Source organism: Eucalyptus grandis, chromosome 2, assembly GCF_016545825.1.
Source record: "Eucalyptus grandis isolate ANBG69807.140 chromosome 2, ASM1654582v1, whole genome shotgun sequence".
NCBI lineage: Eukaryota > Viridiplantae > Streptophyta > Magnoliopsida > Myrtales > Myrtaceae > Eucalyptus > Eucalyptus grandis.
This window is the reverse complement of record NC_052613.1, coordinates 58,062,971-58,081,747: the sequence shown is the minus strand read 5'-3', so window position 1 is coordinate 58,081,747 and position 18,777 is coordinate 58,062,971. Positions and strand designations below refer to the sequence as shown.

The 18,777-nt window shown below is 42.2% G+C and overlaps 2 protein-coding genes across 2 annotated transcripts; one reads left to right on the top strand and one right to left on the bottom strand.

Annotated features, from left to right (window-relative positions):
• Nucleotides 1-13,786: 13,786 nt before the first annotated feature.
• Nucleotides 13,787-15,751, bottom strand: LOC104434130 (peroxidase 4-like). Its single transcript, XM_010047099.3, has 4 exons — nucleotides 15,406-15,751; nucleotides 14,767-14,958; nucleotides 14,504-14,672; nucleotides 13,787-14,424 (listed from the first exon to the last, which is right to left on the bottom strand). The coding sequence occupies exons 1-4, from the start codon at nucleotides 15,622-15,624 to the stop codon at nucleotides 14,039-14,041; spliced, it is 966 nt and encodes a 321-aa protein (XP_010045401.1). The 5' UTR covers nucleotides 15,625-15,751; the 3' UTR covers nucleotides 13,787-14,038.
• Nucleotides 15,752-17,970: 2,219 nt separating this feature from the next.
• LOC104434132 (biogenesis of lysosome-related organelles complex 1 subunit 1) lies at nucleotides 17,971-18,748 on the top strand. The gene is made up of 2 exons (XM_010047101.3): nucleotides 17,971-18,390; nucleotides 18,492-18,748. The coding sequence occupies exons 1-2, from the start codon at nucleotides 18,010-18,012 to the stop codon at nucleotides 18,579-18,581; spliced, it is 471 nt and encodes a 156-aa protein (XP_010045403.1). The 5' UTR covers nucleotides 17,971-18,009; the 3' UTR covers nucleotides 18,582-18,748.
• The last annotated feature ends 29 nt before the right edge of the window (nucleotides 18,749-18,777 follow it).

Below are 18,777 nucleotides of genomic sequence, written 5' to 3'. Positions count from 1 at the left end.
TATATATTGTATTCACAATTATGATTATCACAAAAACAGTTATAATTGGTTAACCGGTGAATACAAAAACACAATGTGATTCTCCAAATTCGATCTTCCTCTTCCTTTCAAACTCTCAATTTCAGTTCAGCTTGCTTTTCTAGAAATGCCCTATTAGATCGAATCTAACTCATGACCATTGGCAACATCCTAAGATAGCAAACACTAAATAGAAATTTTGAGAATAAGTAAGAGTCATGAGGGGACTAAAAATTGAGGAACTCTTTTTCTCAAGATTCTCACACGTCATAAAAAGTTGAGATCAAACGTTTGCCACTCTTATTGGTCGTCTCATGCATACGTAGTATGAAATACGTATTACGGTATTAACTCCTTTCCCATGGAGCGTATGTCTACACTTTCAATACTGTACAGATGATAGTTCAGACATACCCAATGTCTAACTTGAGTTCACGTATCTACTCATTCACAAAATTCATCAGAACTCACATCTGGCATCATAGACAGATTAAAGTAAAATATGTGGGGTATTTTTACTTTTGGACATAGTAAGTATTATGTCCTCATCTTAACACTTAGTTAAGGCGACATACATATTTTAAGCTTGAGCTCTCGATTATCACCTAGATAATAAGCTTAAAAATAGTCTCATCTCTATTTATCACACAATAAATAGAGGCGATTACCCGTATGAGTGGGCTAATCTTATATCTGTCCGACATACTTCTCTTAACTTAAAGTAATGCACTGAGCATTAAGATGCATAAAGATCAAACAAAGATACATAGGCATTAATGATGAAAAACACAAATTCATCAAATGTGAACACTTCGGGGAAATTATAATCTAGTACATTATCCTCTACGCAATCCTAGAGATTTCATATGGCCACAAAACATATCTCTAGGTATTGGCTTTGTCACAAGATCTGCTACCATTCTATGCGTAGTATGTACTCTAAGTTCACATCTTTTCGTGCAATCATATCCTTGACAAAAGTATACTTGGTATCTATATGTTTGGTCTTGCCATGATATTTTGGATCTTTGGTGTACGCTTTTGCTGCTTGGCTATCACAGTTAACCAACAATGAATCTGCAGCACTTCAAAGAACACCTAAATGATCCAATAATCTCTTAAGCCAAACATCTTCTTTTATTGCTGCTGATAATGCCACGGACTCAACTTCTATCGTGGACAAGGCTATACACTTTTGTTTCTTAATGCTCCAACATATGGTGCCTATTATTCGGTAAGAAAACAAATCTAGAGGTAGATTTTATTTCATTTAAATCTCCTCACCAATCAGCATCGGAATAGCCTTTGAGTTGCAGATCCTTTCTATTATAACTCAGCGTATAATCAGCAGTCCCCTTTAGATACATTAGTATTCATTTAACAGCTTTCCAACGTGCTTGACCTGGATTAGATTGGTATCTACTCACCATTCCAACTACATAACATATGTCAGGTCTTGTACACATCATAGCGAACATCAAGCTTCTAACAGCACTAGCATAAGGAACATGTTTCGTTTGTTCCTTCTCTTGTGGAGTCCTTGGACACAGTTTATGGCTCAATCCTTCACCTTTTGCAATAGGAGTGTCTATGGGTTTACAATACCATATCCTTCAATTCAAAATTGGAAGACAACCAACTTTTGACAGTATTGACAAACTCCATATTACTTCCGGCAATTAGTATATCATCAACATATAATGATATGATCACAAATTGATCCTTGGATCTTTTGATATATACACAATGATCCTCATCTATCATTGTAAAATCATATGCCATTATGGTATTATGAAAGCGTATATACCATTGTCTTGACGACTGCTTAAGGCCATATATCGACCTCAAAAGTCGACATACATTTTCTTCTTGGCCTTTCACTATGAAACCAGCAGGTTGTTCCATATATGTTCATTCCTTTAATTCTCCATTGAAGAAAGCAGTCTTTACATCCATTTGATGTAACTCAAGATCCAGACTAGCCACTATTGCCAGAATAATGCGAATTGAGGTAAATCCCTCTACAGAAGAAAATGTATCTTCATCATCAATTCCTTCCTGTTGATTATACCCCTTCGCCACAAGGCGAGCCTTATGCCTTTCTATCGAGCCATCAGCCTTTCGCTTTATTTTGAGAACCCACTTGTTCCCAATAGCTTTGTGTCCTTTTGGAAGATCAACTAGTTCCCAGACTTTGGTTTGATTTCATTGACTCAATTTCCTCTTTCATTGCATGAATCCATTTTTCCTTATTAGGGCAATTTCGAGCCTCATTAATATTTCTTGGCTCATCCTCATCTAGTGAAGCAACCATAAAAGTTTCACTTTCAATGTCAAAACATCGACGTGGGAATACTTTGGCGGCTTGTTCACCGTATGGGAGATTGTACACTTAGCACATCATTCCCCATTATGCTCCCACTTGGATTAGGTAATGATGATGTCGTCACATCAGGCGGTTGCAATTGAGAATGAGTTGAATTCAATTCATCATATCTCATATTACTCCCACTTGGACGAACTCCACTGACATCATTATCTTGATCCAAGGTTTCAAATAGGGAGTAATTTTCCCTATTTCGCCCCTCTTAGGAAATTCATCCACTAAGGATGTGACATCCCGTGATTCAAATTCAGTTATACTCCCACTTTCCTGCTCACCTATGAACACATACCCTTTTGAGTGTTCGCAGTATCTCATGAAAATACTCTTATTTTATTTGGGACCATATTTCCCAAATTTGTGAGAGGGCTCATTAGTATAGGTAGCACAATCCCATGGCTTAAGAAAACTTAAGTCCGGTTTTCTACCTGTCCACAACTTATATGGAGTGGAAGCAACTGATTTGGAAGGCACCCGGTTAAATATATAGGCAGCAGTTAACAACACATCACTCCAAAAGTGATATATAAGTTAGCATACGCCATCATGGACCTAACCATTTCCAGTAGGGTTCTATTTCTTCTCTCTGCAACACCATTTTGTTGAGGAGTATATGGAATAGACAACTATATTTCTATTCCTTTTCATCACATTATTTTCTAAACTCATCAGATAAATATTCTCGACCTCGATCGGATCTCAATACTTTTATTTTCTTGTCTAATTGATTTTTTTTTAAAATTCATAAACCTTTTGAAATAACATATGCTTCAGATTTATGAGAAATCAAATAGACACATCCGAATCGAGTATAATCATCTATTAAAAGTGATGAAGTAAACAGTCTCATACCTTCCTCTTACATTCATTGAACCACAAACGTCATAATTGATTAAATGCAGAGGAACGTCAGCTCTTTTACCTTTTTCAAATGGTTTCCTTGTCATTTTCCCTTCTAGGCAATGCTTACATATGGACAAATCGACTTATTCAATATTGCCCAACAAGCCCTCTTTGGCTAGTCTATTCATATGTTGTTGGCCAATATGACCAAGTCTAGCATGCCACACATTCACATCATTATCATATGAAGTAGGAGACGTGAAACAAGGGAATAACATATATTAACATCACCACAGTCAACATTTAGTACAATAAAACCATCTAGAAAGTGATCACAATCATAGTAGTTTGTATCCAAATACAAATCTACACCGTTATTACGGAAGTTCACACTAAAACCAAGTTTAACCAACATTAAAACAGACACTTAAATTTCGACGAATCTCCAGAGCATTTAGAACATCATGTAGGAACAAGGTGCATCCACCACACATGTTCAATTGGCAGGTACCAATCCCTTTAACTTCAGCTCTGGAGTTGTTTCCCACATAGATCCACTTAGTTCCAGTTGGTATTCGTCGGAATTCCACGAAGGATCTTTTATCCTTCGCTACATCGTCTGTTGCTCCTGAATCTACAGTCCACAAAGGGTTGGATTCAGCTAATAATGCAGAACTTGACACAAAAGTAAAGTTCTCAAATGTACAAGAGGTGTTTACCTTCTTTGGCTCACGACAGTCGCGAGCATAGTGACCTTTCTTGTCACAATTGTAACACTTCACCCTTGACATTTTCTTAACTTGAGGACGTTTTCCTCTCTTGTGTTGGTTAACTCTTGATCTCTTGCAATAAGGACTTGATCATTTGCATTCCCACATATTGAACGAATCAATACGCTTGCGCTTAGAGCTCACAGCCTTTTCTAAGCTAGAACCAGCATTGCAAATATTTATTTTCAACTCACATGCCGTTAAGCGGTCCTCTACCAGCTCAAGGTGGCGCACAGCATCCTCAAGATCTTCCATACTATGGTCAAGAGCTTCTAGTGCTTCTTGCTTTTCCAGCACATATTGAATCTTCATATTCAATATTTCACAATTGTTGCTGTTCACATCAGCAATTACGTTCTTAGTTGCTGAATCCATCAATATGAATACATCAGACATATGTGCACGAATAATTAATGCCTATCATTTATGCATCCACTTTGCACAGACCCATCATATCAATGAATAATTTCAAGTAAGGTTTCAGAATCAAAAGGTCACTACGTTTCCAATCATCTTCCAAAAATCCTAACTTAAAACTATCATTAATATAATTGTCATATGCAAAATCAATTCTATGAAGCTACAAAAACTTCTAAACTACCCACAGCTAATTACCCACGGCAATCAGCAATTAACAGAAAGCAACATATAATTTACATCCAATAAAATAATAATGCTTTCTACTAATACAACAATTTATTACACTAAGTAATATATTCAAAAAGAAATATCAACATAGAAAGAGATATTCAGCACGAAAAAAACATCTCAAACTAATCTAAGAAATAATTAGGGAAAGTCCCTTCTAATCTATCAGTCAAAACATCTGAGAAAACTGAAGGCACATTTGCCAACCATGGAAAAACTTTTGGAGAGCTTTCATGTCGCCACCAAGGCGCATTCACTCTGCGCCATGTGGTGCTCAATCTAAAGGTTGAATTTTTGGTCAACTCAATCCTATAGTATTCTCTTACAAAAGTTTCCACTAGCCCCCTGTAATCCGGGACCACGTTGACCTCCCATAGCCGATCTAACACTGCTTGCCATTCAGATGGAAGAGTGTTCATCAAAGCCGGCACCTTTTCAAAGTCCGGCATAAGATAACCATTTCAGATGATTTCCTGTATCATCTAATTGACCTTGACCATATGTGATACTAAATCACCATCAAGCCACCGATAATCAGCTAACTCTTTCATCAGCCTTTTCAGTCTAGCTCTTCCTCCATCCGTTCTTGGGATTGCAGGTATCCGTGCATAACGCATCATAGTTCCTACAACAAATGCAGAACTAAAATGGATCACCTATAATCCATAATAAACAAAATGGAAAATACATAATTTTCTATGATTCATGCAACAAATGCAGAATAAAAAATGGATTACCTCTAACCCACACAGACATAATTGAAAAAGAAATAAATTCCTTTTTTTTTTGGGTCAACGGTCAAGTCAACGGGTCAACGACCGGTCAACAGGTTAACGGCCAAGTCGTCGGACCGGTCGAGCCGCCGGGCCGGTCGGGCCGGATCACGCGAACCGCCCGCACGTGCCGCGTGAATGCGCGGGCTGACGTCACGCAGACGTCAGCTAGCACATGCCGGGCATCCGCGGGTCGGGTTGGGTCGGGTCGTCGATCGGGTCGCCGGCCAGTGATCGCCCGGCCAACCGGCGTCATTGCTGACGTCATGTTGACGTCAGCACGCGTCGGTCCGTCGACCGGCGCGTGCCGGTTTGCCGGCCGCCGGCGCCCATGTGCCGGTTCGTCGCCGGCGCGTGTGGCGCACGCGCTGGCCGATGCCAGCGCTTCGGGCGCGTGACGCCCACGCGTAGCGGCTTCTGGCCGCGTGTGTGGGCGCGTGCGGCGTCGTCCGATGGCGCACAACATGTCGCCGGACTCGCCTCGACGATCTCTTTAACCCAGTGCCTTCAGAATTCGATTTCGACTTGTGAAAACTCAGAAAAATAGCCAAACAGCGCTCGGGTGTCGGGATTTCTCGCCCCGATCCGTACGGCCGAAGGTTTTCGCGAAAAATCAATGAAAAAACGTCAAACAAGTCGGGAAAAACGTGAACTAGGGCTCTGATACCAATGTTGGGAATAACGGATCCCCGAAAACCGGATTCGACACTAAATCGAACCCCTAAATCAATGCGGAAGACAAAGCCCGGGAAAACACGTATCACCGATCGTAAAGCACACCACGGAGTCGAGCGTACCTTGTTAGCCAATGATTAGACACCGACGCCGATAGAGGAAGAGAAACTGGCCTTGTTCGATCCGATGACGCCTTGAAGGAGAGAAAACAGTGGCCTTGTTCTTACTGTTTTTCTTTTGTTGGAGAGAGAGAGAGGGAGAGAACGTACGTATGTTCTAATTCCAAGAGGTGTCTTCTCTCTCTCTCTCCTCCCTTTTATACCTTCCCCCATCCACGGGCCCTATTCTCGTGGGCCGGGCCTTTTAGGCCCAGCATGGGCGGACGGGCCTTTAAGCCCATCACCAATTAAAACCATCAGAAATAAACGAGAAAAATAAAGACATCAGAAATTTGCGTGGTTCGGTCCGAGTATCAGTACCTACGTCCACGGGGAGAGCCAGCAGCAAATAATCTAATATAATCGAAGTATAATCGTTCAAACACTCAAGTGTTTCCCACACCTAGATTTAACTCCAAATTTAAAGTGTTTATAAATAAACAACTCATTTGAAAATAAACTCATGGCACAAAATTATTGTGCATCCTTGCCTCGAAGTATAACGTGCGCTGCTCATTCGTCACTTTGACGTACGGCTTCTCTTCGGCGGAGGTACGCGTGAACGTGGGTTCTCTTGTGCGGCTTCGTTCTCCGTTGGACGCGCGCTCTAGTACGTAGGGCTTTTTTTTTTTTTCTCTTTTATACTTGTGCCCCAAAAAGTCAACAATAATTTTTTTCTCCACGTACAAACGCTTCTTTCCCCTTCTTCATTGTGTAAACGAAACCCACGCGCGTGAAAAATTGTGTGCCCAAGGTTTGGGCCCCACCATGGCTCAAGAAGAATTCGGCTCTTGCAGGCAAGCAATGAAGTTGAATTTTGGCCCAATGGACCCCATAAAATAATTCGGCTTTCGCAGCAACAAAGAAGAAAGTTTCCCTTCTTTTATTTTATTTTTATATTTCTTCTTTTTCAGCGAAAAAACTCGAGACATAATTTTAACAATTCTTCACATTGACTCGATGTTTGAAGCCAAGTTACAGTGCTCATCATTCATGTTGCTCTCCCAACGCCCCAACGGGCGCTCACTCTCCATAGACGCTAATAGAGTTCAAGCAGAGCTTGAGCTTCGCCAAAGGAACAAATTTAGTCATCATGTATGCCGGGTTATCTACTGTAGCAATTTTTTTAACATTAACAATACCTTAGCTAAGACATCTCGAATGAAGTGGTACCTGGTGTTGATATGCTTCGTTCGCTCGTGATAAACTAGATTATATGCCAAATATATCGCACCTTGGTTATCAGAGTGTATATCCACACTTTTCTGTTCTAACACAAAGTTCGAGAGCAAACTTTTTTAACCATATCGCCTCATTCGCTACAAAGGTTAGTGCCATATGCTCTGCCTTAGTCGAAGACAAGGCAATGTGATCTTGTAAGGATGCTTTCCAACTAACTGCACCACTCGCTAGCGTAAACACGTACCCTGCTAAAGACCCGCAACTATCCAAGTCATCGACATGATCCGAATCCACAAAACCAGTGGTCTAAATGCAATTGCTGTCCCTCCAGTATATTATACCCACATTTGTTGTCCCCTTCAAATATTTGAGGATCCACTTCACAGCTTCTCAATGAGCTTTACTAAGACGTTTCATATAGCGACTAATCACGCTCACAGCTTGTGAAATAGCAGGCCTAGTGCATAACATAGCATACATAATACTACCCACGGCACTAGAATAAAGAACACGGGACATATGCTCCTCCTCCTCATCAGCCTATGGTGATAATTTTTCTGAAAGTTTAAAGTGCTTTCGCTAAAGGTGTACTTACAGATTTCACCGACTGCATGTTAAAACGTGCCACTATCTTCTCAATATATTTCTTTTGAGATAGAGTAAAACTCCTGTAGCCCTGTCACACAAAATCTCCATACCCAAAATTTTCTTTGTTGCACCTAAATCTTTCATCTCAAATTCAGTATTCAACTACCTCTTCAGCACATCAATATCAAACATATTCTTAACTGCTATCAGCATATCATCAACATATAAAAGTAGATAAATCAAAGAACTATTTTTCAATCTCCTATAATAAACGCAATTATCCATCTGACTTTTCAAGTAGTCTTGACTAGCCATGAAAGCATCAAAACGTTTATACCACTGCCTAGTAGATTGTTTCAGCCCATACAAAGATTTCTTTAACAAGCAAACATGATCTTCCTTACTCGAAATTGCAAATCCCTCTAGTTGCCTCATGTAAATCTGCTCCTCCAACTCACCGTGAAAAAACGCAGTTTTCACATCTAGCTACTCTAACTCGAGATCCTGCGAAGCAATTAAGGCAAGTAAAACATGAATAGAAGTATGTCTTACCACAGGAAAGAACACATCATTGTAGTCAATGCTCTCACGCTGTGTATATCCCTTCGCCATAAGTCTCGCCTTATACCCCGTTGCCTCGACACTGGGAATGCCCTCTTTCCGTTTAAAGACCCATTTACTTTCGACAATCTTTTGACTCTTAGGTACTTTGACCAACTCCCATGTTTGATTTCGATGGAGTGATTTCATCTTTTCACTCATAGCCCCTAGCCACTGTGACGACTTCGAACTAACCATCACTTCATAGTAAGACGAAAGCTCATCTGTCTCCACCTCATCACCTACAGTCAACGCATAAGCAATATCTGTATAACCATAACGTATGGATGGTTTAATTTGTCTTCTCTGTTTATTTGCAGCTATAGTCTGCTGCGGCTTTGCTGATTGTTCACTATCACTGACTTCAAGAACTGCGGCTTCATCTACAGTCTCAACCTTTGTTACCTTCGAGGTCTTTGGAGTCTCCACCTAAAGCTCCACCTCACTTATGACACCATGATCTGTCTTCTCTGCTGGTTGTGTCTCAGAACTCCTCTGTTGAAGCATTGCAGTCTTGTTGAAGATCACATCTTTACTGATTAGAAAACCGGGTGATCTGGGATCGGTGCACCACAGCCGGTAGCCTTTCACTCCATGTACATAACCCATAAATATGCATTTTTTTCGCCCTCGGCTTAAGCTTACCATCACTCGCATGAGCATACACAGGACATCCGAATATTCGTAATCCGGAATAATCAACAAGTTTCCTCGATTATACTTCATCATGAGTCTTTCACTCAATAGCAGATGACGGAGATCTATTAACCAAGTAACATAACATGTTCACTGCTTCAGCCCAAAATTCCTTGCCAAATCCTGCATGCGAAAGCATGCATCGAGCTCGCTCAAGCAAAGTTCTATTCTTCCGTTCTACCACGCCATTTTGCTATGGTGTCTCAGGTACTATGCGATGTCTTACAATACATTCTTTCTCACAGAACTCAGTAAAAATTTTACCACATAACTCCATACCATTTTCAATTCTCAAGCTTGATTTGTTTATCTGACTATTTCTCAATTAATGCCTTAAATTTTTTGAACTAATCAAACACATCATATTTGTGCTTCAGAAAATATACCCATACATTCCTCGAATAATCGTCGATAAAAGTCAGCATATATTGGGCACCTCCTTTGGAAGAAACCGAAGACGGGCCCCAGATGTCTGAATGAATATATTCAACTGGTCATTTGGTCGTATGAATAGTTGTAGTAAACTTAACTCGGTGCTGCTTCCCATAGATGTAGTGCTCACATAAGTTCAGCTTTCCTGTTTTCTAACCACTCAACAACCCCATTTTCACTCAGCATCGTCATACCTGCCTCACTCATGTGCCCTAAACGCATATGTCATAATTGAGTCAAATTAGAGTCTGACTCACTTGATAAAACTGCAGCGGTTCTAGTCACGGTCTCTCCTAGTAGATGATAGAGAGTATTCACTTTCGTCTCCTTCATCACTGTCATGGCACCTCGAGAGATCTTCATTACCCCACCTTCAGCGATGTACCTACACTTGATGTCATCGAGTGTCCCTAGAGAAATAAGGTTCTTCTTGAGCTCCAATGCATGTCTCACATCTGTCAATGTGCGAATCACCCCATCGTGCATCCGAATCCAAATTGTCCCTATCCCCATAGCCTTACATACTACATTATTCCCCAAAAGAACCTTACCACCATCTGCAACTTGGTAAGTAGTAAACCAGTTCTTATGAGGCGTCATGTGATAAGAACACCTCGAATTTAACACCCATTCGTCTCCTGACGAAGTAGCAGTCACGCACAAAACAACTTATGCATCCCTATTGCTCCCCTTAGCAACGTTTGTCACACTGCTTGTGGCATTTTGCTTATCAACTTTATTTTTTCCGCTTTAGACAATCTCTCATGATGTGCCCCTCCTCGTGACACTCAAAGCACTTCATGCGTCCCTTAGACTTTCTATTACGTGATTTTAGTCTGCTTTTACCTCTGCTACTACTAGGCTCTCGATGTTGTTCTCTACCTCGAATCGTCAGTGCTTGCGCTGCTCCTTTCGCTAGACCGTCATCTCGCAACTTTCTCTGCCACTCCTTAGAGAATAAGGCGGACTTTACCTCTTCTGAGGTAATCGTAGTACGCCCCTACAACAGTGAATCAGTAAAGTGCTTCCATGACTCTAGTAAAGAGGCTAACAACATCATGCTATGTTCTTCATCATCAATTATCTTACTGACATTCTTCAGATTCAACATTAGTTTATTAAATTTATCTAGATGAGTTATGATAGACATACCTTCAGTATATCTAAATTAAAACATCTTCTTCAACATGTATAAGCGATTGTTCAAACATTTCTTCACATAGAGTGTTTGAAGTTTTGCCCATAATGCTGCGACATCCTTCTCCTCAATAACCTCTAGTAAGATCTCATCTAACAAATTTAATAGGATTATACTTTTTTCTTTTTCCATCAGCTCTACCCTCTCTGAAGCTTTCATTATAATCGGCAACTCATCTTCACCATCTAGTGCTTTGACCAAACCTTGTGTTGTCAATAAAGCTCGCATATTGATACTCCATAACACAAAGTTATTTCTCCCATCAAACTTCTCAATCTTAGATTTCCTCTTAGACATAATTGCAATAACAGAATTTCCAGATAATAATCAGACAAGCAAAACCTCAAATCACAATCAAGAAATCCAACCCCATGCTCTGATACCAATTGTTTGGATATAATACGCGGAAATAACAAGATCTTGGAATTTACGTCAACACGAAATCACCAGAGAAATAAATGAGAAAAATAAGGACACCGGAAATTTACGTGATTCGATCCGAGTATCGATACCTACGTCCACGGGGAGAGCCAGCAGCAAATAATCCACTATAATCGGAGTATCGGAGTTTACAGTCGCTCAAACGCTCAAGTGTTTCACACACCTAAATTTAATCAAAAACTCAAAGTGTTTATAAATAAACAACTCACTTGAGAATAAATTCACAGCACAAAATTATCGTGCGTCCCTTGGCTCAAAGTATAACGCGCACGCTGCTCAATCGTCACTTTGACGTGCGGTTCTCTTCGGCAGACGTACACGTGAACGTAGGTTCTCTTGTGCGGCTTCGTTCTTCGTCGGACGGGCGCTCTAGTACGTAGGGTTTTTTTTTCCGTTTTATACTTGTGCCCCAAAAAGTCAAATTCTTGACTTGGGCCCACCAGATTTTTTTTTTCTCCACATACAGACGCTTCTTTCCTCTTCTTCATCATGTAAACGAAACCCACGCGCGTGAAAAATTGTGTGCCCAAAGTTTGGGCCCCACCATGGCTCAAGAAGAATTCGGCTCTTGCAGGCAAGCAATGAAGTTGAATTTTGGCCCAATGGACCCCATAAAATAATTTGGCTTCCGGAGCAGCAAAGAAGAAAGTTTCCCTTCTTTTATCTTATTTTTATATTTCTTCTTTTCCAGCGAAAAAAACTCGAGACATAATTTTAACGTATACAATCCAATGTTGGTGTTCTTCATTCTAGAACCGCTCTTAATCCTACTGCTGCCTTTGGCTGTTTCTGTTGTTTCTCCTCCGACCCTTTCTTCCTCTTCTTCCACTAATGCACCTCCCGACCCCTCTCCTCCTCCTCCGCCACCCCCGTCTTTAGTCGTGCCCTCATCGTCTTCCTCCTCCTCTTCCACTTCTTCTTTATTCACTACCCCGACCTGCACCACCACCTATAGCTCCATCTCTAGCGAAAATAATAATGTTCATTACTTGAACAAATCTGATCTTCGAATCTTTTTCGTATCACTCTTAGTATCCACACAGAAGCTATTGTACTAGACTGTTTGACTTGCGCCTGTTCTCATTAGACACAAGGTTGAGAAGAACCACTTCCTCTTAGATATTTCTTTGCGGCTCCTGTATTGTGATCTGATCTAGATTCCCCAGTAACTTCACTCTCTTTTTCTATGATTTGATCATTTCAAGCATTATTTCGGCGTGATGGATCTTGCAATGATGATCATATTCTTATGCTGACTTTTGTCCCACGTCACATTAAGTTAACAGATTGTAAAGTTCATGAGCATAATAGGGACGTTCTGAGACGTATATACCGATTACAATTTGCACATATTCTCACGTATGTTGCAAGACCTTTGCAAATCACGTGGGTCTCGGAAAAGTGAGCTGCAAGTTGTTCGTTAAGCTAGCTCAAGGGGCACTAGAGGAACTGCTCACATTTCAAGTCTGTCCTTTCGAGTGAGCATCCAATGACTGTGATTCACTACTCAGCTCGATCGCAAGTCTTTGGATCTATAGTCAAATAAAAGAGAGAAAAGCTAAAGATGCTGACGTTCAATAGGAAATTGCGCGATGATCATTTTGCGTGTGGAATGTGCTTGCCTCCCTGAAATTGAAAATGGGGGCTACACGGGTAAAGATCGGTTCTTTTGGGGCTTAATTCTAGATTTCTTTCAAAATACCATGCCGTTCATCTAGTCAAGCAAATCATGGAGTACTAAAGTATATCATCAAGTTCATTATATGTTTCCCGAAAAATATCTTGATGGCCTTTCAAGCTTCGTGATGGTCGCGGTGGCTCATCAGCCACCATTGGAGTCTGCCCAAATGTCTAAAAGGCTAGAATGGTTGGGCTTACAGATGAAAGTTGGATTACCCAACACTAAACATGAGCAGACCTGCCTACCCAAACTTAAAGTTTGGTTCAGGTACTAATGTCATGTAGGTTTCGGTGTAAATGGAGGGCTTGACTGTGGGCTTAGCAGGGTCGGGCCTGGTGCTTGTACCGGTTGTCTTACTGAGGAATTTTCAGTTTTTTCCACTTCAATGAAAGAAGAGTTTCCCTGATGATGCGCAGTAGTAACGTAGAGTATATGTTATGACTCGATTTGAGGTCTGGCTTTACTTAATACTGAACATCTCGAACTTCTTTAAAATGTTATGGACATTTTAGGCCATTAAAATTGATTGGCAGTTTTTTTTTCTTATTGTTGTGAAGTTTGAGATAACTTTTCTTCAATTTTGGCTAGAACATTGATAAGTAATCCTTAAAGTCAAACTGGCATTTGTACGGCGAATTATTGTTGGTGCTTACATAAATCAAACTGGTCAATCGTAGAAAAATGGCATTTACTCCGGGTGTATAAGGACAAAAGTTGAATTGTTCAGTGTTTTATTTCCCCTGAGAAATCTCAAAAGCAGACGACTAGATACAGAAAACAAAGTTACCCTTGTTCGACGACAAAATACTTCTACCCCCACCCAGACAAATCTGTTTGGTCGGGGGCATTCGCCTTGCATATAGTCAATCCTGGTTTTTTACTAAATATTAGAGAGAATAAATAAACCTCATCCTTTCCACAACCCCGAGTGGTGAGACGAGTTGTGGAGACTCTAATTGACCTTGCTACAGATCTTCCGAATTTCGCCTTGGGAACCCTTGAGGGGTTTGATGTCACCCATCTTGATCATGGCGGAAGCAAAATCAGAGTTGAAGGTCTTGGGGTTGTTGGAGTACGTCTTGACGAGAGAGTCAGTGGATCCACCATTGAAGAGCTCCTGGTCCGAGCGAAGAAGGCCCTTGTTGCTGAGCAGGTTCTTGAAGTAGGCGTTGTCGAAGGCGGTGGGCGATCGGAGGTCGAGAGGAGCCGGGTTGTTGTCCCCAGACCCAAAGGGGCACTGGCCCTGCCTAGTCTTGCGAAAGGCGCTGTCGATGTTGCTGTCGTTGTATATGTGAGGTCTGAAGCTTGTGCACCTTGCCTGCCCTATGGTGTGAGACCCTGCAACGCACGCCCATGCATGACCCATGAGCGACCTAGCAATGGAGCGAGGCCAGAGACTGCAATATTAAACACGTACCAGACAAGGCAACCATGTCCCTGGTGGAGAGGCCTTGAGCTTGGAAAAGAGAGATGAGGTTGGAGAGCGTTGAAGTTGGAGGGGGAAGGGCTCCGCTGTTGGCGAGTGAGAAGCTCGCGGTCCTCGCATCTCTTCTTCCCAGTTTCACTTCCCAACTTGGCCCGCCCAGCTTCAAATATCCCATCACCATCAATTGATAATAAGAGTAAATTAGGAGCTCAGACTAAAGGCGCAACTAGCTATATATCGATTGCAACACATACTAGGACAACCGAGTCGCGAGCAGCAATGGCCACGATGTCTGCGCAAGAGACCACACCTGGACAGGCGGACTCCACCTTGGACTTGATCCGGTCGATGACGTTGTATCCTCTCAAAGACTTATTATTTGGGCGAGCCGTCTTCTCCCCTTGGAACGAGGATGTGTCGTCCAGGAGTATCGAGCCATCGCACCCCTATTTTCGGTCGGTGCAAAACTAACCATGTCAAGCCATGCATGTCTTTGAACAGGACTGACTCATCGACGATCCACTAAAAAGGAAGTGATTCGTCTTGGAGAAGTTCACAAATATTAAATATTGAAGGGTCGATGATGCTTTCCTATTAACTTTCAAATTAATTTTAAAAAAAATTCTGCATACAGAGATTAGTCTGCATGAAAATTATCATGTTATTTTTCGATGGTAGATAATATTGAAATTCAAATAGACTTTTATTTATCTATTTATTCAAAAAAAAAGAAAAAAGAAAGAAAGCCAGTGTCTAGGCAAATTGTTTCGCATCGTTTACGACATAAGGCTCTGGTTTTTAGGGTAAAAAAAGGTCGTGGCAGGCAGGGGTGCATATATAGAGAACAGGTAGAAATTTGGGAAAAAGGGAGGGAGGGAGGAAGGAAAGATTACGTTGACGAAGCAATCATGAAAGAAGAGGCGAAGGAGAGAAGCACCCATGCGGCGCTCTTTCGACACCGCGGACTGGACAACAGATTTCACCGTGCTCAAACCATTGGGACAACTTTTGGAGTAGAAGTTTGTAGAGAGTTGCGCGGAGGCACTTCCCCACCCGAGTGCGGTTACAAAAACTATCACGACAGTTATCCAAATCGGATGATGACTAGCCATTTTCGTAGCCAAGGGTGATCAAACGGATAAGAATGTGAACTTTTGCATGGGAGATGGAACGGGTTTTATAGACATCTCATCAACAAGAAGTTTTGTCGGAGGCAGGTTCACCCAATCTCTCGGACCAGCCAATGCACGGCTTGAAAATTCCACGTCGTAGAAAAATATAATGTGATGAAAAGGTGGGGGTTCTAGATTTCGATTGAATTTGACTGATGATGGAAACGTGAAATGGTTGATTTTTCGAATTCCCGGGGCCCAGGGGATTCGAAATGCCAAAAAGGTGTAGGGCCATCCCATGTCCATCAGCCCTTTGCGAATTGCGTGCAGGCACGCCTTTCCCTGGGCAGTTTCTTCCACTGTACCGTTCGCCGCCATGCTCTCTGCCATACGCAACCACCTACACTTCTCTTGTTGAGAAGCGTCGCGACCTCTCCGGATTTAAGCGAAGACATCGACATTTTGTCCTCTTTTGAATAAATTCCTACAGAATTTGATACTAAAACCAATTAGTGTTATTACCCTTATTCCATGAAAAAAAAATTCACTATGAGCACGTTTTTGTTAACGTAATTTCCATATTATCTAAAAAACAAGCTTCAAGTGGAATCCATAAATACTCCTATGCTAGAATCGGTTTACCAAGGAAATATTGTCATTAATGTTTCTCATTACTCTGGAGAAAAACACAAATCATTGTATCAACTAATGTGTGCCTGGATCTCCCCAAACTTGGACACTAATTAATACTTATTGTGGGTGAGTCAGGACCATCATCATTGTCATTGGTGCATGACTACTCTTTATCAAATGATGTCTTCCTCCATTCTTGACCGGAGGAAACTTCGTCCAACAAATATTTTGTTTAATCGAATATCATCCATATATATATAGCTTATCTTCTTTATGTGATCCAACTTGTGACTCACCAATCTAATGACCTTTCTATACTCCCGTCTTGGCCGCCAAGAACCATTGATGTTGACCACTGCTGTTCTTTTTTTCCTTGTATCTACCCACCGTTAGTCAGTGCTTTTTCATTAAAAGCGGTGCTTGTGATTGTTTTTGAAAGACAAAATCTCATCCAATATCTTTCTTCTGGGACAAAGAAGGTCACTTAATTAGGTAGTTAAAATTGAGTTGTAGAATAATTCACTAAATTCAGGGGCCAAGTAAGATGCAAGCCGAGTGGACAGTCAAAACACAAACTTGCTTGTCCTTGGGGGCGTGAGGAATTGACCGCACATAAGACAGATCATCAAACCAAAGCCGTTAGTTTAATCCGATATCTTGTATTTTCTTTTCTACCTCACATTGCACAGTGCACCAGCAATCGAAACGTGAAGCATTGGTGGAGGAAATCATGTTATTATTCAATGGTGGAAACGGAAAGGACTTAAGTAGGCGCGTGTAAGATTTGCCCTGGTCAATCATGTCATGCTCCATATGTACTAAAAAGTAAATGTACATATGGATGTACGAGAAATGGAAAAGGTCGCCGCCACGACCCACGAGGGAGAAATGGGGAGGATGAGAAAAGTAAGGATGAAAGGGGAGCCGCACGAGATGGGGATCAGGAATCGGGAAAAGCAGAACCGTCCAGTTAAAAGTGAAGCGATGGTTATGAAGATGAGGATCGGGTGTCATTAAATCCGGGGGACCAACGCATCTCTTTCTCTTGTCTTAGCATAGAGAAGGTGGGGGCAGGGGTGGAAGTGGCCTCTCCTTCATTTCGCGTCCCTCTCGAGAATTGCATGGGACGAGAGGCAAAGGATATTCCTTTTGAGGAAACAAACATTAATCAAAGTCAGTGGGCGTCGTTAACGGGACATGACCGGGAGCAAAGGGACAATAATGCCGAAGCCCGTAGAAGGAAGGGCGGAGGGGACGTCGCAAAATGCACGACGTTGAGCTATTTCCTAACCTAATAATAAATTTAGAACCAGAAGCGACATGGAATAAGAAGCCTCCTTTCGAAATTTCGTGAAAACGAGTCGGCATTATAGGAGCTGATGGGGTACCCCACCACCATTCTCTCTCTCTCTCGCAAGTCCGTCGGCAAAAAGACGGATGGGGTGAGGGAAGAAGCATTTAATTTTTGGAGCCAAAGAGTAGAACTAGACTTATGGGTTGGGGGCCCCACTTCTAAATTCCATGAGAATAGTCCTATTACGAATGAAACAAGACAGGTCAGGCACCCCGTCATCGCTCATCCAATTATTCATGTCTTTCTCAATCACTCGTTTTCTCTGTTTTTGGGCCTTCACCGTCGGTGGATGTGGACTGGGCTCCGCTGCCCACCCCCCCAGCCCAACTCAAAGTCAGGACAGCGATATGGTGCGACGCCCCCTCTTCCCCCTAGAGCGAGAGAGAGAGAGAGAGAGAATGTACTCACCGCAGCTACCACTTGCTCGGACGCGGGTCTTGTCTCCATCTGGATCGGAGCCATCCCTGGCAGATCGCCATCCCGTGGGCGGCGGCGGCGGAGCCTTGGAAGCTTCTCTGCTCGGCCTAATCCACGATCACCACCACAGCAAGGTCCTCCTCCGAGACCGCGCCGAGAAGGCCAAGAAAGACGCAATCAGGAGCGCAGCTGCGGTGTCGGATCTGCTGGTGCAGACGGTGAACGGAGGGGTGCAGGAGGCCTTCCTCAACCAAAAGCGCATCGAGCTCGAGATTCGGGCTTTGGCCGCCACCGTCTCCCGCTTCACGAAGCAGACCGATCACTGGCTCGCCTCCACTCATGCTCTCAACTCCGCCGTCAAGGTCTGTCTTTGGACCCCCCCACCTTGCCAAGTTCGGATTGCTTTTTTACAAACCCACCCCACCCCCCACGCACTCGTGTTAACGTATGTTTCGCGCCACAGGAAATTGGGGACTTCGATAACTGGTCGAAGATAATGGATTATGATTGCAAGAGCATCAACGCTGCCATCCGCAATATTCATCAAGCTTGATTCTCAGCCACTCGAAAACTGAAATCCAACCCCCCTATTCTCTCTATTCGTCGTCTTCCTCGAGTCAAGTCGAAGCTACGTCTTGTTAGATTGCTTGAAACATTCTTCGAGATGTGTATTTAAGTACCAAATTATGCATATGAGGCCCCCAGGGCCCCTCCACTTTTCTTTTCCTCTCGATAAGATTAGGCTCGAG